The sequence below is a fragment of the Ceratotherium simum genome, chromosome 24 (assembly GCF_057802395.1).
Source record: "Ceratotherium simum simum isolate JZ-2026a chromosome 24, ASM5780239v1, whole genome shotgun sequence".
Lineage (NCBI taxonomy): Eukaryota > Metazoa > Chordata > Mammalia > Perissodactyla > Rhinocerotidae > Ceratotherium > Ceratotherium simum.
Window position 1 is genome coordinate 16,655,532 of NC_141923.1, and position 26,071 is coordinate 16,681,602.

The window sequence follows — 26,071 nt, forward strand, 5'->3', positions numbered from 1 at the left end:
AAATTTTTATCATACAAATGTTAAATATTTTCCTATGAAAACACCTCAATGTTTCCTCTGTTGTGCTTAATAGAGGCAGGTACAGTCGGCCCGTGGTACCCATGGGGTCCATATCCATTGATTACACCAACCCTGGGTCGCTGAGTACACGGATGCTGAACCCACAGATGTGGAGGGCCGACTAACAGACTTGAGCATCCACAGGGAGGTCCTGGAACCAGTCCCCACGCAGATACCAAGGGAAGACTGTATTCTGATTATAATGATGCTGTTTAGTTCAGATAAAGAATTTCACTAACAAACTAGAAATTGGTTGTATGTTTGAGTTGTCTAATCTGGTTAAAAACTGAAGCAATCCAAACCCTACCCATTGTAAATTTAGCAAAGCATAGTTTAAAAATAAACATCTAGAAAGCAAGTCTATTTATATAAAAATTTCAACAGAGGTTAGTATGATTTAATAGGCCTAACAAACTTAAAACCAAAATTTGGAGAAAATTTATATGAAATACATTTTCTTAGCAATTTGCCCTATAATTCAAGCAATGCTCCAGGAATTCTACCTTTTTAAAATAGTAGTGTAAATAGTTGTCCAGTATTATTTGCTAGTTTAAAAAGCAATTTTATGTGCTACTGTCTGACAATCAATAATGTAAAAATATATAATCAGAAAAGCTTAATTCTTTTAAACTGTCATTGGTTTGTAAAAGTGTATACATTTAATGGGCAAAAAAGTTTGAATGGCTGAATGTAATATATGTGAAGTGAATATATTACAGTCTATTTTTGCCATAAAAATAAATATTGAAGATATGATTTGTGTGTGAATATAATAGCAGTTAAAGCTATTTCCCTCTTATTTTTTTTCACTCTAGATCTTATTGAATTGAGGCATATCATTAGTTTAGTTTAGTTTAAATAATGTACTACACAGTAGATGTTTCTTTTAGTAGTTGCCAATCTGTCATCACACATCTCCACAGTAATCAATCACTTAAGAGTTAGAATGCATCTTGCAAAATAGCCAGTTTCACTAATCAGGACATCTGTGGAACAATTAAAGTCTTTGAAGAATATGTTTGTGTACTTCCCAACAATATCAACTTCCCAGCAGGTTGGCAGATTTCCTCACACTACCATCCTTGTGGTGGAACTTGCTGTTATTTGTTGAATGTCCACTTCACTTATTTATTTACTTATTTGCTAAGGAAGATTCGCCCTGAGCTAACATCTATGCCACTCTTCCTCTATTTTGTATGTGGGTCACTGCCACAGCATGCCTGACGAGTGGTGTAGGTCTGTGCCCAAGATCCAAACCCATGAACCCAGGCCACTGAAGTGGAGCTCACTGAACTTAACCACTATGCCACAGGGCTGGCCCCCTCCACTTCATTTTTTTAGTGGGGTTGTTTCTGGACCAGTAACAGCAGCACTGGAAACTTGTTAGAAATGTAATTCTTAATAATTTTTTTTTTTACTTATTTTTCCCCCAAAGCCCCAGTACATAGTTGTATGTCATAGCTGCACATCCTTCTAGTTGCTGTACGTGGGACGCGGCCTCAGCGTGGCCAGAGAAGCAGTGTGTCGGTGTGCGCCCGGGATCCGAACCCGGGACGCCAGCAGCGGAGTGTGCGCACTTAACCGCTAAGCCACGGGGCCGGCCCAGAAATGTAATTCTGGAGGTGCATCCCAGATCTGAAAATTCTGAAGCCGAAGCCATAGGGCTGAGGCCCAGAAATCTGCCTTAACAAGTTCTTCAGGTGATTCTGATGTAAGTGTGAGAACCACTGCTTTAGTAATTAAAAGGCTGTAGATAGATGTTCACTGTAGATCTCAACTTGGGATTTACTACATAGCCAAACTGTAATTAATAGGCACTAAAGTTTATTTAGGCAATTTTTATTAGGTTAATGATGTTTACAATTGTGGTAGGCTGAATAACGGGCCTCTAAAGTTGTCCATATCCTAATCCCCTGATGTTGTGAATGTTATCTTACATGGCAAAAGGGACTTTGCAGGTGTGATTCGAGTTCCTAAGACGGGGAGAGTGTCCTGGATTATCCAGGTGGGCCCAAAGTAATCACAAGGGTCTTTCTAAGAGGGACGCAGCACGGCCACAGTGAGAGAGGTGATGACAGAAGCAGAAGTGTGAGAGAGTTGAAGACGCTACACAGCTGGCCTTGACAATGTAGGAAGTGGCCACAAATGAAGGAATGCAGGCAGCCTCTAGAAGCTGCAAAAGGCGAGAAACAGATTCTCCCCTAGAGCTTCCAAAAGAAAGCAGCCCTGGCAACATCTTGATTTTAGGACTTCTGACTTCCAGAACTGTAAGATAATAAATGCGGGGTTTTTATCAAGCCACTAAGTTTGTGGTAATTTGTTACAGCCGCAATAGAAAAATGATAAAACAGTATATTCTTCCTCTCGGGAAAAACTTGATGGTCAACTCACCTGCTTTAAGAACTTGGAAGAACGAGGTGAGGGTGGAAGCCTCACATTCAGGACTTCTAGGTGTCTTGCCTCAAAACTTGAATGTTGGTGAAAGACAGAATTCCTGAGACAACAAGGTTGGCTTTGGAGCAAAACTTTCCCTACCCCAATTCAAAAGTATCTCTTCCTGGCCTTTGAATGAAACATATGGATTTGTTCTTCTGGGATATGCCATTATTGGCTCCATCTGCCACTTTTAAAAGATCTGGGAAAAGTAACTTGTTGGGGGCATCTTCTATCCCTGAAGTGTGAATTAATTTCACAGACTGCTTTCCAGGACTAGACCAGTGCATGAAGGGTGAAGAGGTGTTTCTACCTCTTCAATTAAATTACTTCAATTATAATTTCTAAAGACCCTAAGAGTTAAGCTAAGACTAATGTTAGCATACTAAAACTAAAAGAAATTTTTGGATCATCTAGTCCAAATTCTTTTAAACCAAGGCCTTGTGTAAAGTAATTCATTGGCAACCACACACCTAATTAATCCACTTGGCAAACTGTGATCTTGCCCCATAAAAACTGCTCTGATCTTTTCTGATTGGCTTCATTGGGAAAAAATGTGGCTTTTTAAAGTAAGCCCTCTCAGGAAGATGCTAATTTATATTTTACACTATTTAAAATGTGAGCAAACGAGAAAATTTTCACCTAACTTAGCAATTTGCTACATTCTCCTTTCTACATGAGGAATCTGCACTTTCTGAGTGTAAATAGAAGAGGAAACACCTGCCCTGTTTCCCCATAACTTTGTTGTAGCTAAGCCTTCCCTCCAGCTCAAACTCTCTTCCTCCATGAACGAATGCATTCATGCTCAAGCAGACAGTGACCTGGGGATCGAAAGAGAAATAAGTCCTTCCTCTTGAGAAGCTCATAGTCTAGACGGGAGACAAACTGGGTATGTAAACAATGTTATAATTCATATTGTAGACACGAAAAGAGCCCAGATCCCAGAGCAGGTGGGACAAATAGTGGGGCAATCACTCAGGGTCTCACAGTGTTACATTCAATCCGGGCCGTCAATGAAGGATCAAGAGGGCAGTGGAAGGGAAATGATATTCTGAACAGACAGCAAATGTGAAGGCATGGAGAGAGAAAACCTCTGCATGTTTAGAGAACAAGCAATGAGATGTGATGGACACTTAGGATGCTTGGGAGAGGATGGCAAGAGATGAGCTGGGAAGGAAAACACGACTATAAAAAATGCAAAGGGGCCTATACTTTATCTTTAGCAAGGGGACACTCAAAGGTTCTTTTTAAACAAGGGAGTGGCATGGTCTGTTTTAAAATAATAATAGCAGCCTGTGAGTATTTAATTCTTGTACAACCTATTTAATTCTTACAGCCCTGTGATGAAAGCTCTGTAATTACCCCCATTCAACAAATGAGAAAGCACAAAGAAGCTCAGTAACCCCACTCACAAGGATCAAACTCAGGCAGTCTGGCTGTGAAGGCTAGACATCATGCTTCTGTGCCAAAGCTGACGATGCGCCGTGGGAGAAGGGAGAGGGAGAGAGAGAAATTAAGATGCTGCTTGAAGAGTAAGCCAGTGTTTCCCTAACTTACCACTCACTTCCTACCTTTACACAACTTCTGCCGTACACAAGAACCACTTTTAATATTTCTTTAATCCAAATCATCTTTTTAAACTTAAATTTTAAAGGGAAACCTGAGGATAACAGTAACAATAACAGAACAACAGGTACAAAAGTTAGGATGGGTCATGGTCCCAGGAACAAAGAGCTGTACCCAGAGTTAGAGGATAGGGAAGGCCAGACACGTCAGAGCAGGGCAGGCAGTAGCAGGTGTGCGGCTGGGCCCAGTGGGTGAAGCGGCAGGAAGACAGTTACTGAGAATGCCTTCAGCAAGATGGCAACCGCAGTGAAGGGGGGAAAACTGAGCCAGGGCAGTGAGCCTGACGTAGCTACATGGATAATAGGATGTGGGGTTTGTGGAAGACTGAGGCTGGGGCTGAAGAAAACCCTGCGAGCCGTGAGGATGGAGTCCAATAAGCAAATAGAAGGGTGAAGGATGATTGAAGGGGAGAACCAGGCTGGGAGCCAAGAAGAGGGCTGGGGATATTTGGAGGAGGTTTAAGAGGACAGCAGGAGGGGGAAAGGAGGGGTGGCTTAGAGGGTTAAGGAGAAGAGTTCCAGAAGGGAGAGATGAGGGGTAGGTGGCATTGAGGAATGACTACAGCAGGGTGGCTTGGGGCAAGAAGTGGGTTGGGTGCTCAGCCCCACCATATTGTACTTTGCGGGTTGTCTCTGAGCCTGAATCCTGAACGGTGGTGATGGTCAGCTCCCCAGGAGTGAGATGAACTTGTCATCCACAGACCACCAGAAATCAGCTCTAATACCTCTTGTGGTATGCACTTCCTTTTGGGAAACACTGGTGTGGGCAAAGGATGGTACAGCCCGAGTTAAAGAACAGGATACTTGGAGGCCGTTGCTAAGTTTCTAGAAGAACGTTTGGGTTATCATTATTCTGTTTCATTTTTTTATCCTCCACAGTGCCTAGGCATGAAACTTTGTATGTAATATGCACTCAATTATTCAATTACATTATTGTAAGTGGTTGAAAAGACCTCAGTAGAGATGAGTCTTCTGAGACATATCTTAATAGTTAGGATCCAGTTCATGAACTACAAGGGAAAGGGGAGACTGTTAGACTGGGTCTGACAGAATATTTGCCCTCACAAGAAGGGATGATTTTTCAGATAGCTGACAAACTGCCCTAGCTCACTGACAACTAGAAAGGCCCTGAGGCTTTAGATATTGCAGGAAAGTAAGAAAAAAGAGAGACACTGTAGACAAGGCTTAATGTTTCAAGATCCACGCCAGATCATAAACCATTTCCCATTGTCTACAAAACCCACTTATGTCTGGGTAGAATACATTTCGCTGAAAATCAACTTTAGAAATTGTAGCCAACAGATCCTAAGGTGACCCCAATGATTCTCACCTTCTGGCATTCACACTCTTGTATAATATATCCACCCCTTAAGTGTGGGCAGCACCTGTGACTTGCTTCTAACCAAAAGAATATGACAAAAGTGATGGAAAGTCGTTCCTGTGATTACGTTATGTTATACAAGACTCCTTCTTGCTAGCAGAGGGCCAAGTGTCAGGGAAGGGTGGGCAGCCTCTGGTAGCTGAGGGCAGCCAATGGCCAATGGCCAGCAAGAAACTGAAGCCCTCAGATCTATAGCTCCAAGGAAAGGAATTCTGCCAACTGAAAAGAATTTGGAAGCAGATTCTCTCCCCAGTCAAGCCTCCAGATGAGACCATAGCTCCGATCAACACCTGGATTGTGGCCTTGTGATAGACTCAGAGCAGAAGACCCAACTAAGCTGTGCTTGATCCACAGAAACTGTGGGATAAATAACACATGTGTTGTCTTAAGCTGCTAATTTTATGGTCATTTATTATACAGCATAGAAAATGAATACAGAAATCTTAATATAAAAGAAAAAAAAGAGGAAAAGGAATATTGAATTACTGACCATTTGGGATATTTATTAATGAAGATCAAACATCCAAAGGGCAGTCCTCAATGCTCATTTCCATGATTTTAAGAGTTGGTTCTTCCATGTCATGATTATTGTCACCTTTGACACTGCAGAACTGAAGAGACTGGGAGAGTGCTGTGCTAAGACGACAAAATTCATTTGAAGTCTCAACCTTTTCAGTGTCACTATCACATTCAATGACATTGACAGAGGTTTCTTGGTCTGCTAAGCTATCTGAAATACTTGGATTTTTTTCATCCCAAATTGAAGGTCCAAGATTTGTTCCATCATTCACCTGTCGAACTATAACCCCTTCTGAATACTTTGATTTATAGATGGGCAGGAAAAATTCATTTGGTGAAGAGAATACCTTGTTCCCATCCTTCGGTGCAGACAATAACATATCTAAGGCCTTTTGGTATTCTTGACGTTCCTGTTGAATTGTTGCATCTTGCTCATTTTTATATTCCTTTTGTTCTGAATTCTCAGCCTTTTCAAAATCAAGTAAATTCAACTTATCAATGTCATCTAGCTTTACTGAGTTTTCCTTGGACGTGCAGCCTAAGTCCACCTTCAGGACATGCAGCAGGTGGCGCATTTTTCCCTAAGATTAAGAAAAAGACAAGAATAATTCCATTAACTAAACTAGCCAAATTGAACTACTTTTGTCTCAGCAGGATTAATACTCCTTCCATACTCTGCCCCCCACCCCCTCACAAAAAGTGCGGGGAAAAACTGCTTGCTTTTAATGCATTCTTTGAGGGTATGGAAAAACTTTAAGATTCTTTCTATATTAGAATTTTTCTAATGAAGTTCTGAAGAAAGACAAACCTCCTCCAAATGATGTTTATTTTGTTTTATATGTCGCTCAAACAGTCGTTCTAAAAACCTACAAATGAAAAATAAAAATGTTAATGTCTCAAAATCAGAAAATCAACTAATCATAAAACAGCCATGCAATAACTAAACTACTGAAGGTTGGAAAATATTTTTTAGATAACTCTTTTTCTTTCCAAAGCTAAACACTCATCCTTCCCTGTTTTGTCAAGTTCTCCAAAGTGGAAGCTAGTATGGCTTCCACTATGCATTTGTTTAAGTTACATAACGGATGCCAATGTTCCTGAAAGATGGCATGCTACTTAACATTTCTGTGAATAAACTATTTTAAACGAGGTCCAAAAATCACCCCCTGCACACCCCAAAAAGCTCTTTTTTCTCTCACACACATACACAAACATCAAAAACCTCTCCCTCTTGTCTTTCATGTATATACCACCCCCAAAACCTAACCTTAAAGAAAATCCTCTTACAAAGAGTTATTTTACAATGCTTCCCAAATTACACTTGAAAAAATTCCACTGATGGTAAATCCACATAACCTAAAAGTTATCACTTATTAAGCACCACTAAGTGCTAGACATTTGTGACAGACACATAGTAATCATTATACCTCTAATCATAACCAATAATGGGAGAGAAAAGTACTGGAAAAAACACTCTAAAGATGAGAAAGCAACATGTCTAAGATGACAGTTTCCTCCCCTAAGGTCACAGCCATTAAGAGAATTTAACCACATGTGTCTGACTCCAGAGAATTTCTTCTCTCAACTACACCATGCGTGTCTCACTACCACATGAATGTATCAGTAAGTTTCTTGAAAAACAACTCATTTGTCATTATCAATGAATTTATAAGCCAACTTTAGATTTGGTAGTTCTGAATTATTTAGCAGTTTTTAAAAAGCCCAAGAAACCTGTGTTCTACATCTTACAACTACTGTAGATGTTTTGGACTATTCACTCCTAGGCATTTTTCTATATGAATATTTCTTTACCAAAACTGGGATTAAACCATACATACTGTTTGTTGGGTCCCTGTTTTTTTTTTTTGTGAGGAAGACCAGCCCTGAGCTAACATCCGATGCCAATCCTCCCCTTTTTTGCTGAGGAAGACTGACCCTGAGCTAACATCCGTGCCCATCTTCCTCCACTTTATATGGGATGCCGCCACAGCATGGCCTGACAAGCGGTGCGTCGGTGCACACCTGGGATCCGAACCCACGAACCCCGGGCTGCCGCAGCGGAGTGCGCGCACTTAACTGCTTGTGCCACTGGGCCGGCCCCTGGGTCCCTGTTTTGTTTTGTTCTAACCAACTATATATTTTGAACATCTTTCTGATTCAATAAATTCACTTCTACAACATTATTTTAAATCTCTGAACAGAAATTACTTTTGTAAATATTCTACAATCTATTTAACCAAACCTTGACTAGTCACCATGTAGGTTGATTCCATTTTTTGCTGCTATTATAAAAAATGCTGCAATAAACAGCCTTACACTCTAAGAGAAAAATGTGTCTTTTAGCATAAATACATATGTTTCATGCATACTTTTTTGTTTTCTTTTTTTTGCTTCTAATCTTTATTTTTTGATTTATAGTTGAAATCTTAATATTTTTGTTATGGTGGTAAAAAACATAAAATTTACCATCTTAACCATTTTTAAGTGTACAGTGCAGTAGTGTTAAGTACATTCACACTGTTGTGAAACATATCAACAGAACTTTTTCATCTCGAAAATCTGAAACTCTATACCCATTATGCAAACATTTTTAACCACCTTTTTAAAATGAAAGAGGTAAACAGAATTATTGTCAAAAAACTTAGGTCTTTCTGGTGTATCTTTTTATACCAAAAATGAAAATGTTAAATTTAATTAAAAAGAAAAAAAACTTCACATAGGAATAGAAATAATTCATTAGAAATGTCTGCACTTAACATATTATTATGACAGGGAAAGCATGCAGTATACAAAATGGGGTCCTGTGATACATAACATAAAGTGGGGCTTAGTGCCCAGTGAATTTTAGACAAATAAATGTTCAACCTGATTCAGGACCACACAGTTTCTTTGAGACATGCCATACCTCATTTGGTTTTGCAAACTTTTCATTTCACTTAGAGTATGCAAATCTAGTTTTTAATTTATCTTCACTTTACTAGTAACAGTATGTACTAAAATGTAACAAAAGGTAACAAAATTTTGTAATGTAACAAAAATGTTTGCTTTTGATTCTGACAATTTGAAAGAGTAAAATGAGATGATGGATCTTTGAAAATAAGAAGCAAAACTTTAGTTTACTAGTCTGTTATAACTAGGAGATATAATAGTTTTCTCGTTTGTCTTTTGTAGACTTTATGGGATTTTTACATGGATGATAGTGTTATCTGTGAATAAAGACAGTTTTACTTCTTTCTTTCAAATATGGATACCATTTCTTTCCTTTTTTTGTGATAGATTTTTTTAAATTGAGGTATAACTGACATACATTATATTAGTTTCAGGTGTACAACATAATGATTTGATATTTGTATATTTTGCAAAATAATCAGCACAATAAGTCTAGTTAACCTCTGTCACCATACACAGTTACAGAATTTTTTTTTTCTTGTGATGAGAACTTTCAAGATCTACTCTCTTAGCAAGTTTCAAATATGCAATACAGTATTATTAACTATAGTCACCATGCTGTACGTTATATCCCCATGACATACATTTTATAACTGGAAGTTTGTATTTTTTGATTCCCTTCACCCATTTCGCCACCCCCTAACCCCCACCTCTGGCAACTACCAATCTGTTTCTGTATCTAAGAGATATAAAAAGATTTAAATGACTAAAATCTCTATTCTTTTCTATAAACTCTTCCAAACTATGAACTTGCTTTAAAGTATGAATTAAACATTCTCTACAATTTGCTATCAAGACTATGGTCCCCTAAGAAAGCAATATAATTTTTCATTTCCTAACGTGGAAATAAATTAAAAAAATTAACACCAAATGAAGAGTATTTAATGTACTGTTCAACCACCATATACAAGTTAAAAAATCTAACCTGTTTGAAAATAAACCAAGTTTCAAAATTTCATCTGTTACATCTTCAATGAAACTCAGATACAACAGTTCTTCTTCACTGTGAAGGCAAAGCAACACAGAGCATAAAAATTACTGCTTGCTTACTCTGAAAACTATAGGAAACAAGGGTGCCTAATTAGAAATATCTCCACTATTACAAAAGTACTTCTATCTCACATTATTAAGAGGAATATTATAAAACAAGCATATGTCTACCTTCTCAAATTGTGCAAGGATATTTACTACAGATGAGAAAATATTCCTGAATAGGGTAAAATTTCATAGATGTCTGCAACATTCATCCAGCAGTAAAAAATAAGCAGAAATTAAACAAAATAAAAAAATGAGAGCAACCAAGGGCAAGAGGGCCGCCAAATGTGATCCACTGGGCGCGTGTTGCCGAGGAGCATCGCAAGTGTCCTCTGGCTCCTGACCACGGCACGTGCAGGAAGGGAAAGAGGAACGTCATCCAGAGAAGCAAGAACTTCATACATGAAATCTTCTCCTGTTCGTAGCAGAGCATCTTGTTTTAAGGTTGGGAAATTTACTTAGCAGAAAAAAATTATTTTTTTTATCAAAACATTTGGAGAGGAGGAAAAATATTCTATTAGAAAAATTTGTGCACATAAATATAGTGATAATTTTTAATTACTTGGACACATTTCTTTATTATACTATCTTAAGAGATAACTATATTTTAGTAACTATTACAGTAAAATTAGGATACTATTATAAGTTTGATTTTAATTAGCTGAAATCAGTGAATTGATAGAAAATGTAAAAATAGCAAGTAATTACTCAATTGCTGAATAAGCAAATATAAAAGGAAGAGTTAACAAGCAAATCAGATAAAAGATTAAAATGTTGTATAAAAAGTTACACTTTCAAACTAATTCACAGGCACTAATATTTAAGCAGCAAGTTTGAAAATGAATGAAACTCTATAAAAATAGATTATTTCCCCTGAAAAAATGCAGCTTAATTAAAACTTAGAAGTGTAATATCTGCAAAGAACTGGTGAGGTTAGAAACCTCTAGGAAGGGGATCCTGAGCTATCAAAAGTCTGCATTTCTCTAAAACTCTTCTTGATTATTTTTACTGATAAAATAAATAAGAATTATGAGTACTAATTATTAAAAAATAGCAGGTATTATTAACTTAGGGACACATTTCCACTGGGCATAAAGATGAAGTGATTGGTAATTATTTCAGAAAATTCTGGTCATTCTCTCAAATTTAGCATGTATTATATGACTGAACCCCAAAGCTGGTTGTAAGAGAGATTAGTGTTCAATCCTGACTTATATTATAACGGTCTGTGTGATTCTTCTTCTTCTTCTTTTTTTTTTTTTTGTGAGGAAGATCAGCCCTGAGCTAACATCCATGCCAATCCTCCTCTTTTTTGCTGAGGAAGACTGGCCCTGGGCTAATATCTGTGCCCATCCTCCTCCACTTTATATGGGATGCCGCCACAGCATGGCCTGACAAGCAGTGCATCGGTGCGCGCCCGGGATCCGAACCCGGGCCACCAGCAGCGGAGCGCGCGCACTTAACCGCTACACCATGGGGCCGGCCCCCCTGATTCTTAATTCTTGATTTCCACTAAGCAAAATGAAGATCTTAGAGTGGATTTTTCTCCCTGAAGGAGGCTGCAGGGAATACTGACATACTGCCCTAGAAAGAGGAAATTAAAATATTTAAACAAAATAATGACGGGCATACAATAAGTGTTCAATAATACCATCCATTAGAAATAATATGTTCCAGAACTTTTAAAGCCCTGTCATATCCACGATCTAATCTAATCTTCAGAACAATTCTGTCAGGTATATTGAGTAGGTATGATTTTCCCCACTTACTAATGAATTCACCAAGGGGCAGAAAGGCTAAGTAACTTGCCAAGGTCACGTGTTAGTAAGCAGCAAAGATAGATTTTTTTCCCAGTAATTTTATTGAGATCATAATGGTTTACAACATTGTGTAATTTCGGGTGTACATTATTGTTCATCAGTTTCTGGATAGACTTCATGGTGCACCCCCAGTAGTCTAATTATTGTCCGTCACCACACATATGTGCCCCTTTACCCCTTTCTTTTTTTTGTTTTTGTTTTTGTTATATTTTTTGTGAGGAAGATAAGCCCTGAGCTAACATCCATGCCAATCCTTCTCTTTTTGCTGAGGAAGACCGGCTCTGAGCTAACATCTATTGCCAATCCTCCTCCTTTTTTTTTTTTCCCTTTTTCTCCCCAAAGCCCCAGTAGATAGTTGTATGTCATAGTTGCACATCCTTCTAGTTGCTGTATGTGGGACACCGCCTCAGCATGGCTGGACAAGCAGTGCGTCGGTGCGCGCCCGGGATCCAAACCCAGGCCGCCAGTAGCAGAGCGCGCCCACTTAACCACTAAGCCATGGGGCTGGCCCCCACTTTATCCCTTTCACCCACCCCACAACCCCCTTTCCTCTGGTAACCACTAATCTGTTCTTTATCCATGTATTTGTTAAAAGATAGATTTTTTAACTAGTCTCTAATTACAAATTCACAATCCTTTTTAAAACTGTACTATGGCACTTACCTAGTATAAACAATATCAATTTGACTAAGGTTAACATCTCAATATAACCTGGAGATACCTATTGCCCTATGGAAAAAATTTTTAAGCTGGTCATTATGATAAATTTTGTCAGTATTCAGTTATGTCGTCGTTAGTTAATTCCAAGCTTTTTATTCAGGTATATTCACTTGTAATATTTTACTTTACTTTAGATAGAAACTACTAGAAAAGATAAATATTCCTTTCCGTCATTCTTTATATTCGTTGCAGACTTTTGCTCAAGAGTAGCTTATAAATCTTGGGTTATGAGTACTGAAGCATCATGAATCTCAAGACGGAGAAGTTAGCCATGAACCCCCACAGCCTTGCCCGGTGAGCTCTCCCTAGGAAAGACCTGAGGGAGGAGCTGGGCCCTGAGGCATTGCGTGTACATATGACCCTTCATTCTTGCTCTCTTTTCAATCTCTAGTCCTTTTTTTCTTCCACCTCCTTCATCTTATATCCAATCTCTAACACTGGAAATGCATTTGACAGCTGAAACTATCAAAGGCATTTTTTAGGTTCTATCCTACCTGGTAACCTATCATTTTTATTTAGGTGCAGTACTCCATAAGTACTAAACACGTTGAGTAGTTTTTAAAAATAGTGCCTCTACATAGCGTGGATAAAGCATTAGCATACAGTGAATATTCAAAATCACAAATTATGAATCCTCAAATAGTAAGGTTCTTCAGTACTATTTGTGCCACGTAAACTGGTTAGCATCACTGCTGGAGGATTTGTCTTCGGGAAAATCCTTTTTCATATGAATAGTGATGGCAAATAATATAAGCCAGTGTTCTTTTTTCCTTTATTCATGAATTAACAAAATGAATTCATTAAAATTTTGACTGACACTTACTTTGTAAAATTTCCTTAGTAAAACTAACACGGCCACTGAATTGTATGTATATCACCAAAATAGAATAGCGAGCATGGAATTAAAATAGGACTTATGTCACAAACACTGTATGTCTATTATATAGGAAAGCAGTTAGATAAAGACAGCTGAAGTGATTTCTCCTGTGAGCTGTTTACCTTGAGGAGGAACACTGAAGAGCACCATCCTTCACCTCGTCCCATGGTGAGCCATGCACTTGTAAAGGTAAAGGGCTTATTTTTCCTTTGGTACCATTTGTCATACAACTAGGTGCCTCGGGCTGCAATGAGAAGAATAAATTTTTATTTTGTTTCAAAAATACATTATAAAAGCAGAAATAAAACAAAACAGCAGGAGCTGGCCCGGTGGCGTAGCGGTTAAGTTCACACGCTCCGCTTCTGCGGCCCAGGGTTTGCTGGTTAGGATCCTGGGTATGGACCTACGCACCGCTCATCAAGCCATGCTGAGGCAGTATCTCACACAGAGAAACTAGAAGGATGTGCAACTATGACATACAATTATCTACTGGGCCTTTGGGGAGAAAAAAGGAAAAAAGGAGGAAGATTGGCAACAGATGTTAGCTCAGGGCCAATCTTCCTCAAATCAAAAAAAAAAGGAAAGAAAAACAGCAAATTTGCAAAAAAAAAAGTCGAGGTAAGAGAGTAGATATATCCAGTGATATCTCTATAAAAAGTGACTGATATAGTACAACAAAGGATGTTTTAGAATATATTTTCCATTCAATTAGGACTTTTTTCTTAAATTTACTTAAAGTAAGATACAACAACTTCTTATTTCTTATATTTTAATGAGGGATATTTTAAACGACATTAAGAAATACCACCAGTAAACATATAAAGAGAAAATGAAGCAAATTTGCAAGTTTTCAGTACACTTGAGAAAAAAATATCCCATTATTCAGAAACTCAACCATCTGTTTCAAATGCTAACATATCAAATATGTAGAAGCAGTGGCAGTTCTAGTAGTATGAACAATAATATTAACAAACAAACAAAAATAATGGCGGCTTACTTTTACAGAATCCTTACTAAGGGCCACATACTGTGCCAAGCATTTACTTGCATTATTAGATTTCATCTTTACAATGCTAATTTATGTATAGTGCTTTACAGTTTTAAAAGTGTTGTTAAGGGCCGGCCCCATGGCTTAGCGGTTAAGTGTGCGTGCTCCGCTACTGGCGGCCCAGGTTCGGATCCCGGGCCTGCACCGACGCGCGGCTTCTCCGGCCATGCTGAGGCCGCGTCCCACATACAGCAACTAGAAGGATGTGCAACTATGACATACAACTATCTACTGGGGCTTTGGGAGAAAAAAAGGAGGAGGATTGGCAATAGATGTTAGCTCAGAGCCGGTCTTCCTCAGCAAAAAGAGGAGGATTAGCATGGATGTTAGCTCGGGGCTGATCTTCCTCAAAAAAAAAAAAAAAAAGAAAAGTGTTGTTAAAATGTGAGTTAAGACTCTAAATGCAGTTAAGACTCTACTAGCTTCTTCAAGTAGACTGCTGGTGGGACTGCTTATGCAATACAGGACACACCATTTTCGTATAGAGTTATGGATAAACGTTTGGAGCACAGTGTCATAAAAATGGACTTCTTCTGCTTTAGTTTATTTAGTTATCTACAGAACTAACTCTCGTCCTAAGTCTCAAGCTGGTCATAGCCAGCATTTATTGAGGCCTAGGCTAGGCACTTTAACTACATCATTTATTCCTTCCCAAGATCCTGCATATTAAGTATGGTTTTCCAGATGGGGAAACTCAGCTCTCAGAGGGTAAGTGATTTGTCCTTGGGCCTTAAGTGGCAGGGTCCTATGTCAAACAGCTATTAATGGCAGAGATGGGAACCTACATTCCTCTACCCATTTTCAGAAGGGAAGTGGGAAGCTAAGTGTGATTATATTTTATTCTTCTATCCCTGAATCTGTGTTTGACATTTTAATAGACAAACCTTTTTACCAACAAATTTAAATTAGGACACAAGAGTATGATTAACACCCCTAAAACAAAAATAATCAGCTTATCTCAAAATCAGACTTAAAGCTGTAATATTTTACAAGAAATGATTGCTAAGCATTCAAAATATAAACACTGTGAAAAAGAGCTTTATGGTCTAGAAAAAAGTACAAGCAAACATGAGAATGATATCCATCTATTCTTATAAAATGTATAATTTCCAATAATATAATCAGTGGCAATTCTTTAAAAAAAAAAAATACAGGCATAAAAACTAAAAACTCTTCTGGCTTCTTTAGTGATCCAAGTCTGCATCTTTTTTTTTTTTTTTTTTTTTTTGAGGAAGATCAGTCCTGAGCTAACATCCGTGCTAATCCTCCTCTTTTTGCTGAGGAAGACCGGCTCTGAGCTAATATCTATTGCCAATCCTCCTCCCTTTTTTTTTCCCCCCAAAGCCCCAGTAGATAGTTGTATGTCATAGTTGCACATCTTTCTAGTTGCTGTATGTGGGACGCGGCCTCAGCATGGCCGGAGAAGGGGTGCATTGGTGCACGCCCGGGATCCGAACCCGGGCTGCCAGTAGCAGAGCGCGCGCACTTAACCGCTAAGCCACAGGGCCAGCCCCATTTTTGTTTTTTTTTTATTGTGAGGAGATCAGCCCTGTGCTAACATCTGCCAATCCTCCTCTTTTTTTTTTTTTTTTTTTTTTGGCCGAGGAAGACTGGCCCTGGGCTAACACCCATGCCTATCTTCCTCCACTTTATATGGGACGCCACCACAGCATGGCTTGCCAAGCAGTGCGTTGGTGCGCGCCGGGATCCGAACCGGCAAACCCCGGGCCGCCGCAGCAGAGCGCGCGCACTTAACCGCTTGCGCCACCAGGCTGGCCCCCAAGTCTGCATCTTTGAAAACAACAATTAAGCCATTTTATTCATCCACCCATCTATCCAGCCAGCCCACCTACCATCCAGAAAAGAGGCTAAAAACAAATGATTTCCCAGATTGGGCAGGATCCTTCTGGCCATCCACAGAGAGCTATAACCACTTGTAAATAGGCAGACCTTCTGTATACTGGCTATATCATAGGCAAGAAGTGTCACCCAGAGGTTATTCCTCACAGTCCAAATAGCTATACATATTCTATTAAGTTAAAGCAGCTGTAACTCCAGCGTGGAGCACAAAGAGATCTCATTCTTATTACCTGCTTTATGTCCTCTTCTGAATCTGTGAAGTTCTTAGTCTGGACTGTCTCAAAATCAGATTTAAAGCTGTAATATTTTAAAAGAAATGATTGTTAAGCCTTCAAAATATAAACCCTGTGATACCAAGCTTTACTGTCTAGAAAAAAATAAACTCAAACATAAGAGATGAAATCCACCTATTCTAATAAAATGTGTAATCTCTAATTAGATAATCAGGAAATAGGTATGGTTTGGATTATGTATGCTTCTTTTTCCTTTTTTGAATAGCAGCTAGGTTTCAGTGGGGCAGAATGGGGCTAGGGAAACGGGAACTATTATCTTCAAAAGCCACCATAAATATAATCAGAAAAGCATATACTTGTTTCCTCATTTCTCCCTCACTTGACAAGTTCTAGCATAGATTCAATCCTTAATTCTTTGATTCAATGTATGCAGACCCATCTGATATTACTGTAACTGTTCTCTATACCCAAAGAATACTAGTCTTAAATTGTTTTTTACTTTCCAAAATAAGTAAAACCTAGTACCAGATAAATATTTGTTTGTATAACACTAGGAAAAACAATCACAAACCAGCTAACACTTAATACTTTTACGAGATTTGTTTGTTTCTTCAACCATTTGGCAAACATTTACTGAATATTCATTATGTGCCAGGTACCATCATATATGAAAATATTATTGAGGCAAATTACACTTAATTTCCAGAAATTATCTCAATTGTCTAAATTATTCCTAGGGAGTTGTTGCTATACAAGACTGGGGTTGAATATTTGCAGGGAAGGGAGAACAGGGGTAGTTAGGTAAACAGTTGTTTTTTCCACCTCTCTAGCCCATTGTTTTGCCATTTTTAACATGAATCAATAGACATATTTACACAAATGCTGTTTGATGATATATATTAAGGATTCTCTGAAACTATAATAATTAAAGACATACACAAGTTTAGTACCATGTTTGAAACAATAATCAAGGCATGTCACATTCATGTTTATATATGCAGCTTGACAAGTTTAATAGCTGTTTTTCCAACAATTACGCTGATGGTTCTAGTGATACATGCAAAAGGAAAAGTCAGATTAATCTCATTCCAACCAGAAGGGCACTACCAGACCTTAAGTCTGGCATATAAGGTACATGATATAAAACAAAGAATATTATTTAATTTCTACAACATCCTGAAGAATTTACTACTGGCTGTTAAGGTGCCATACCTGCTTATTAATTCAGTCTGGGTTTCAGCTTCTATCCGTTGATCTGTTAAATCCTTTTTTCTTCTGGCAGGTGTATAATATCGATACTGTGATAGGAAAGATTTTGCTTCTGTTTTTAAAGTGCGTGGAGTGAATGGCAAATGTCCGTTAGAAAAGAGTTCAGAATGTTTATCCAAAAGGTCCCCACTGGGTGCTTTTGAAATAACTAACTGAAACCGGTAGGAATTTGGGAGTGTGCTCCTGGGCCTTCTGTCATACGTGGTTCCAGAGCATGATTTTCTGGGCTCGGAGGTGGTGTAATCCATGCCGGGCAGGGAGGAACTGGAGTTCTTCTCAGGACCATTTGTGAGGACTTTACTGGATTTAGGTGGACTTAGGTGTAGTCTCTCTGAAGAAGTTACTGGTGACCTTGTAAAGGATGGAAATCCATTCACTTCTTCGATTAACACATCATCCTCACCGTGTGGTTCCCCTGAAGGCTAAGAACATTTGGTTTGACAGTCATCGATTACATTTACAAATTCACCTAATTGGGGATCTCCAGATTATACATTCAAAAATGGTTGCTTCAGGGGTCTACAAAATTAACTTAAATGTTCCTGAAGATGTTAGCATTGTATATAAAGTTCAAGTTTTTGAATTATTAATCCATAAATATAATTCTAAATATAAGTAATAGCAATCATTTTCCTTTCTGAAATTAAAAATTGATTAATGACATACATTTATATTTGGGGTCCTGAACCAGTGTTTTGAGATCTACTGGGAGGTCTCAGTTTTATTTGAAAGTTTCCAAACCAATGGGGAGCACCAATCCCCTTCTCAAGAACTGCTGGTGGAAGCATCCCCCCCTTCCTGTCTTGTCATTACGATAGACTTCAGTGCCACCAGCTCCTCTGTGACTTCAAGGCTTTGAAGAAATGAAAAGGAATTTCTCCTCACAATGTATGGAGCCCTGATTTAAGTAACTGATATTTTAAATATAATTAAGAAATACTTATTCCATAAAAATTTCCTATATGTTTCTCAACTTCTCACGAATGGAGAAAGCTTTGAAAGGGAAAGCATTTTGTACTGCTCCATTTCCTTTTGGTTTAACTTTGGAAGAACTATTTCTACAGGGTATCCATAAGGTCTAAAAACATAGATAATATTTTATTCTTTTACAGATCAGATGCCCAAGAAGCCGTGTCTATGATTCTAGACTTTATGGACACCTGTGTATCCTTCATAAAACTCTGAGGCACTTTATTAGGTAGAGGGGAAGTTACACAGAGGTTACAGAAACTGAGGTAAAAATGGCTAGGATTTAGGCAGTTACATCTGCCCTACAAGCTCACGGGGAGAAAAACAAGAGGAAGATGAACAAGTGGAGTAAGGGGAAAGCTGAGCGCTTCCTGCGTGCAAGGTACCGTTTTCACCATTAAATAGAATAAGGAGGAATAATAAGAACTCCTCTCACTGCTACTAATATGTATGGAGTACTTACCATGTGTAAGGTATGGTTCTAACTCATTTACGTGAACAATTCATTTAATCCTCGCATTGTGGTGGTACAATTATTACCTCCATTTTATAGATGATGAAATTGAGGCGCAGGGTCTCATAGATTTGAATCCAGGCTGAGCCTATGCTCTTCGTTATTATATCATATTATCTATTTTAAAGACTTACTTGGAAATTATACAATTTTAGATTTTTTACAGCACCAGGAATCTTAAACTGATCTTAACTCTTTTCCTGTAGAGAACAAGTCAGCTAACCTCAGTACTAATTTATCCAAGTAAGGAAGCTGCAGATAACTTGGTAGTGTGACTACTACCTAAAATAGATCAAGTCACCTATTTCCCCTTCAAGTGCTTTCCAACTCTATCCCAAATAAAAGGTAAAATTATTCACAGTAAGTATTTTAGCATTAAATTTTGAGTCACTCGGGTACTGTTTGGTTAATGACTTCAAGACATTAGTTTTAAAAAGTGCTCCCAAACTAGGTTCACACTGCAGCTTATATACCAGAAGAGTTTGGCTCCCTGGAAGAAATTTCTAAGTACCACCTGAAAAATCCTATAAGGCTATTAAATAATAATCACGGGAATTATTTACACTTAGAGGAACAGTACAATCTGAGATCGCAGCAGGCAGAAATGCATAAGGCATTAGATTGCCTGAAAGAAAATTCTTATTAGTCATGGTTATTTAATAAACAAACGAAACACCAAAGAAAGTCTTTAAAGGCAGAAATATACTCTCATCTGTCTGCAATGGGCTGGAAAAATTGCTTTTGAACTGACTGAAGGCATGAAACTTTTTTGTATTTTTATGTCTCGCAATCCCTACCTTGTGTCCTTTCTCTTTCCTTGGAAACCAGTAGAACACAGTATGAAATCAACTGTACCAATATGCTTTTTTGAGATTATTTAATTTTTTCCTTTAGCTGTGAATATCAGAAAGCGGTATGAATAAAATTTTCACAGAAAATGTGTAACACACTGGTAAATTCACCAAAATGTAACTAGCAGATCACTGTAAAGTCTAAAATCAGAAAAGGTTCATCAATTATATGTCAATGGAACAAAAACTCTGGTGGTAATCTGACCACTTTCACTTTGTTACGTCATCCTTATAGTTCAACACACAATTTGTTGTAAATAGTTTCTGTGATTTAAGAATTTGTATAAAGTGATTATCACAGTTTACATATACATGTTTCTATGTCAAGAACACCTATTCAATTTTACAATTACAGAACTGAGAACTAAATCAATCTTTTTCAGGAATAATGTCAGAAGAAATGGTATACAAAGATTTTCCAATTCTCAGGTTTTACAACAGTTGAGGAATCAATTCAATTGCAGAATAGGATGGGTACAAATTATTTAAAAATTTTATTAACATTTGTTTTGCAAAAAAGTTTTAAATTATATTTTATAAAAGGAACTGATAGCTCTAGATTTTCACTGTTTATACTGGTTTTAAAACGTTCATAGATTTATTTAGGAATATGGATCACATCCACATATTCAATTAATCCTAACAGCACAGAGTAAGTGCTACCCCAGTGATGTGAGTGAGTGGTGAATAACTGTCTGAGGGGTAGAGAGTGCAGACTGGAAAGGCATAGGATGGTCTTGAGATGTCATGAGTCAAAGCATGAGAGAAAGAAAGCAGCATGAGCGTATAGGCAATTAAAAGAGAAGGTTTTTGATTATATGATCTCATGTATATAAATGGCCAATATGTCCAGAGGCTAAAGTTAGCATTTTCTTTTTAATTGCAGCAAACTTTTCAGTAAATGCAGATTATAACTGTAACAGGTGTCTGCTAACCAAAAAAACCCATCCAATTATCAAAATATTATGCCCCAAATAATTTTAATTTGAATGTCTAAATATTTATTATCAAGGCTTATAAAAAATGTAGGCAAAATGCAAGTTATTGTGAATTCTAAATGGAGTAAAAAAATTATATATATATATATAAAAGCATAAATGAACTACTTTATAGAGGCACAAAGCTATAGGGTTACAGTGGCTAAAGGAAAAATAAATAGAAAACATCTTACATTTACAGACTTAATTATATATTTTATTTTCAACAAACCCCATTCTTATCTCAAAATACAATTATTAACTTATATTCCAACTGCTGGATAATAGAAAAATATTTTTAATTTTCAGTTAAAAAGTACAATCACAAAAAATGAAAATACACATGTGAGTCGAATGTTGATGAACAGATTCCCAGATGGCAAAGTACAGTACAGAATAAGGCAGATTTATTCTAAAGGAAGAGCTCTAATCCTGGTCCTCCTATCTATGTCACAACACTGGGGGCTCTTAAACATATTTACAGCTTCCCTGTTGACTCCCAAATCTATTTTCAGCCCAGACCTCTTTCTTGACACAGATGCTTATATCCAACTGTCTAATGAATATACTACATGTTCCAAAGGCACCTCAAATCAAGCATGTCCAAACAAGTAAACTCATAGCTTACATTATCCACCCCTCCAAAGAAAAACTGCACTTCGTCCTGCATCGTTATTTCTGTGAATGACACAGCACCATCCTCCCAGCTGCCCAAGCCAGAAACCTGGGAACCTCTTTAACTCTTGCTTCTTGCTCTTCACGTCATCGAATCAGTCACCGAGTCCTGGGGATTCTATTAAATGTATTCTTTGTGCTCTTTCTGCTGTCTTAGATCAAGTCTTAATCATTTCTTCCCCAGATTACTGCTACTGTCTCGTAATTATTCTATCCTCCTCCACTGCCAGTGCAGACTTTGTAAAGTGTCAATATGACGACATAACTTCCCAAAGAAAAACCAGTCTATGGCTCCCCCATATTTCTCAAGGAAAAACAATCCAGATTTATTATTATGGCACAAATGCCCTTGGTCTTTCCCCCTGCTAACTGATATATCACACCTCCATGTGCAATGGAAAGAGCTGGAATCAAAAACATGGCACTTGGTACCTAGTAAGCAGAGCAATGAAACTGGCTTGTATCAACAGGCAATAGTTTTTACCACATCATGGGTGCGAGGGGACAGAAAACAAAGCTCAGGGACTGATCTGGACAGTCCAGGAGACCACGCTCATGAATCTGGGATCTTTTCAATGGCTACGCCCTAACTACGTGACTTGCAAAGAAACTTGCCCATCTTGAACACTGGCACTGAGTGGAAAGGGAACACTGCCCTTTGAGAATCTGAAATCATATGCTGCTTGCACACAAGCTTGCAGCCTAAATTTGCATTACCCGGATGGTCCACAAAAACTTTAAGCCAAGACAAATGACTCGTTTTTTCTTCCAATACATAAATTGTAGGGGGATAAAAAGGTGAGGGAGGGGCTGGCCCGGTGGCGTAGTGGTTAAGTTCTCGCAGTCCGCTTCGGCGGCCTGGGGTTCACAGGTTCTGATCTTGGGCGTGCACCAATGCACCGCTTGTCAAAGCCATGCTGTGGCAGCCTCCCATATAAAGTAGAGGAAGATGGGCACAGATGTTAGCCCAGGGCCAATCTTCCTCAGCAAAAAAGAGGAGGATTGGCAACAGATGTTAGCTCAGGGCTAATCTCCCTCAAAAAAAAAAGGATGAGGGAAGAAGAAGCTATAGATTAAAAGAAATTTGTCAATTAATTAAAATTATTTAGATCCCAATCCTAACAAACTGAAAAAAAAATTATGAGACAATGGAGAGATCTGAATACCGGATATTTGATGATATTAAAGAATTATTAATTTTTAAGGTATAATAATGGTATTGTGGTCTTTTAGATACATAAATATTTATGGATAAAATTATATGATATCCAGGATTTGCATCAAAATAATCTGGGGTAGGGGTAGTGAGTGAGGGTATAGGTGCAATGAGTCTGGCCATGAGGTGATCATTGTTGCACCTGGGGGACAGGAACATGTGGGTTCATTATACCACTCTATTTTTGCAGATGCTAAAATTTCAAAATTAAAAACTTTTAAAAAAAGAAACAACCACACACAAAAGTAAAACAGACTTCCAGTTTCAGCTGAGAGATGGAGAGAGATGGAAAGAGCACAGCTCTCACCATTACAACAAGAAAAAAGCTGGCCAAACCGCAAATTAATGATTTTTCTGGAACTAATGAGAGGACTAATAAGAGAACTAAGAACAACTAACCTGAAATCTGGAGAGAGACAGGCACCTGCGGGGAGAAACAGGACCTGAGCGTTTGCCACTGGATGCCATACAAAATGGTAAGATTACTCTAGAAGTTTCTGGCTAATTGCTAAGGACCAAGTGTAGACTAGCGTGCGAGTGTGAAGCCTCTGAGACTTGGGAGTTTGTGCCCTTTTGAGGGTTTTTCCTCTAGGAATCCCACCAGGAACTCACAGGCAAGAGCAGGGAGAATCCTGGGAAAGCTTCCTCTTTCCCCTCTTCTCTTGGTGTGGTTGGGGGAGGGGAAGAGCAGCCACTGTAGAAATTCCTCCCAGACCCATTTTCTCTCTCTCTCAAGGAACAAAAACCTTAATCTACAGGGGGACATTTCCTTCCTCTTTGCCATGTAACAATCATGGAAGTGACATCCCATCACCTTTGCCCTATTCTCTTGGCTGGAAGCAAGTTACAGGTCCTGCCTACACTTAAGAGGAGGAGATTCTTTAAGGGTGAGGGTCACTGTGGGGGGGAAGACATTCTAGAATTTTGCCTACTATAGTGGGTCAAATAGAAAGTACAAAACAAGAAGGCAGAAATAACACACTAAATGCTTCACTTAAACACAAAGATTATTAGAGTGAATAATCTGACCCACCTAAAACTTTAGGACCTACCAAAAACAGTAGGATTAAAAAATGGAAAAAGATGGGCCGGCCCCGTGGCTTAGCGGTCAAGCGCACACGCTCCGCTACTGGTGGCCCGGGTTCGGATCCCGGATGCACACCAACGCACCGCTTCTCCGGCCATGCTGAGGCCACGTCCCACGTACAGCAACTAGAAGGATGTGCAGCTATGACATACAACTATCTACTGGAGCTTTGGGGGAAAAATAAATAAATAAAATTAAAAAAAATGGAAAATGATATACCAAGGGAATACTATCAAAAGAAAGCTGGTTTAACTATATCACTATCTGAAAACACTTTAATACAAAAAGCATTAAGGTAAAGAAGTTTAAAGCACAGTGACCAAGAAAATATAATATCTCTAAATCTGTATATAGGGAATAACATAGACTTAAAATATATAAAACAAAATTGATAATACCACTAGGAGAAATAGCTAAATACATAATCATGTGAAAGATTTCTCTCAATAAATGATAGATTAATCAGACAAAAAGAATAATAAGGGTAAAGAATATTTTAACATCTAAAAGATATGAAGTTGAATCTAATGAATACACTGTATATTAAATACTGCACACAACTATAGACTATATTTTCTTTTAAAACACATAATGACATAGTGCATTTAAAAAAACTGTCTGCCTACTGGGCCATAAAACAAGTCTTAACAAATTTCAAGGGCCGGCCCCGTGGCTTAGTGGTTAAGTGCGCGCGCTCCGCTGCTGGCGGCCTGGGTTCGGATCCCAGGTGCGCACCGATGCACCGCTTCTCCGGCCATGCTGAGGCCGCGTCCCACATACAGCAACTAGAAGGATGTGCAGCTATGACATACAACAATCTACTGGGGCCTTGGGGGGAAAAAATAAATAAATAAATAAAATTATATAAAAAAAAAAAAAAAAAAAAAAACAAATTTCAAGCAATGGGTATCATACAGATAGATGTTCCCTGATCATAATACAATTAGGCTAGAAATCTGTAACAAAGAGAAAACTAAGAAAAAAATAGACATAGAGATTAAGAAACACTTCTAAAAACTCCTGGGTTAAAGAAGAAATTATAATGGGAAGTGTAAAATACTTTGAATTAAACCATAATAAAAATACCACATATCAAAACTTGTGGATGCAGCTAAAGTAGCACTTGGAGGAAAACTTATAGCCTTAAAAATGCTCAACTATGAAAGAAGAGAGGCTGAAAACAGGCTAAACAAAAGCAGGAAAAGTACAGCAAAATAAATCTATAGAAAGCCAAAAGAGGAAAATAAAGATAAGAGTGGACATTAATGAAATAGAAAACAAAATGCAATAAAGAGGATTAACAAAGTAAACAATATGCTCTTTAAAAAGATTAATAAAACTGACAAATCTCTGGTGAGAATAATAAAGAAAAGAAGAATAAGGGCACAAATAAACAATATTAGGAATAAAGAGGGGGAAATAATACATATTCATGAGAGGTTAAGAGAATATTATGAAGTCTATGCCAGAAATTTGAAAATTTAGATGAAATGGATAACCTCCTACACATATACAACTTATAAAAATGGTTCTATAATGATTTCAAAAATTGAATCAGTAGTTAAGAATCTTCTCACAAAGAAAACTCTAGGCACAGATAATTTTAATGTTGGATTCCATCAAATTCAAGGAACAAATAATTCCAAACTTACAAAAACTATTCTAGAGGATAGAAAAAGAGGAAATAGTGCCCAGTTTATTTTATGAGGCTAGCATAACCTGACACAGAGAGTAGAAGAAAGGAAAATGACCCATCAACTGATGAATGAGTAAACAAATGTGGCGTATGCATAAATGCAATACTGTTTGGCAATATAAAGAATGAAGTACTGAAACTTGCTATAACATTAGATTAGCCTTGAAAACATTATGCTAAGTGAAAGAAACTAAAATTTAAACGGGACGAAACTAACAGAGAACTTACTTATTTTTTCACCATTCCTACCCAGGAGT

General features: G+C 37.9%; 1 protein-coding gene across 3 annotated transcripts in view; it reads right to left on the bottom strand.

Moving 5' to 3' along the window:
• Nucleotides 1–5,893: 5,893 nt before the first annotated feature.
• Nucleotides 5,894–26,071, bottom strand: part of SPATA7 (spermatogenesis associated 7) — a 43,343-nt gene continuing 23,165 nt past the window's right edge. For all 3 annotated transcript variants that reach the window (XM_087448088.1, XM_087448087.1, XM_087448086.1), the window contains 6 exons: nt 17,773–18,251; nt 16,558–16,624; nt 13,542–13,663; nt 9,893–9,970; nt 6,827–6,884; nt 5,894–6,599 (listed from right to left, as the gene is read on the bottom strand). In XM_087448088.1, the coding sequence (XP_087304214.1) occupies nt 6,015–6,599; nt 6,827–6,884; nt 9,893–9,970; nt 13,542–13,663; nt 16,558–16,624; nt 17,773–18,251 (1,389 nt within the window). In that variant the 3' untranslated portion in view covers nt 5,894–6,014. The remainder of the gene's footprint in view (nt 6,600–6,826; nt 6,885–9,892; nt 9,971–13,541; nt 13,664–16,557; nt 16,625–17,772; nt 18,252–26,071) is intronic.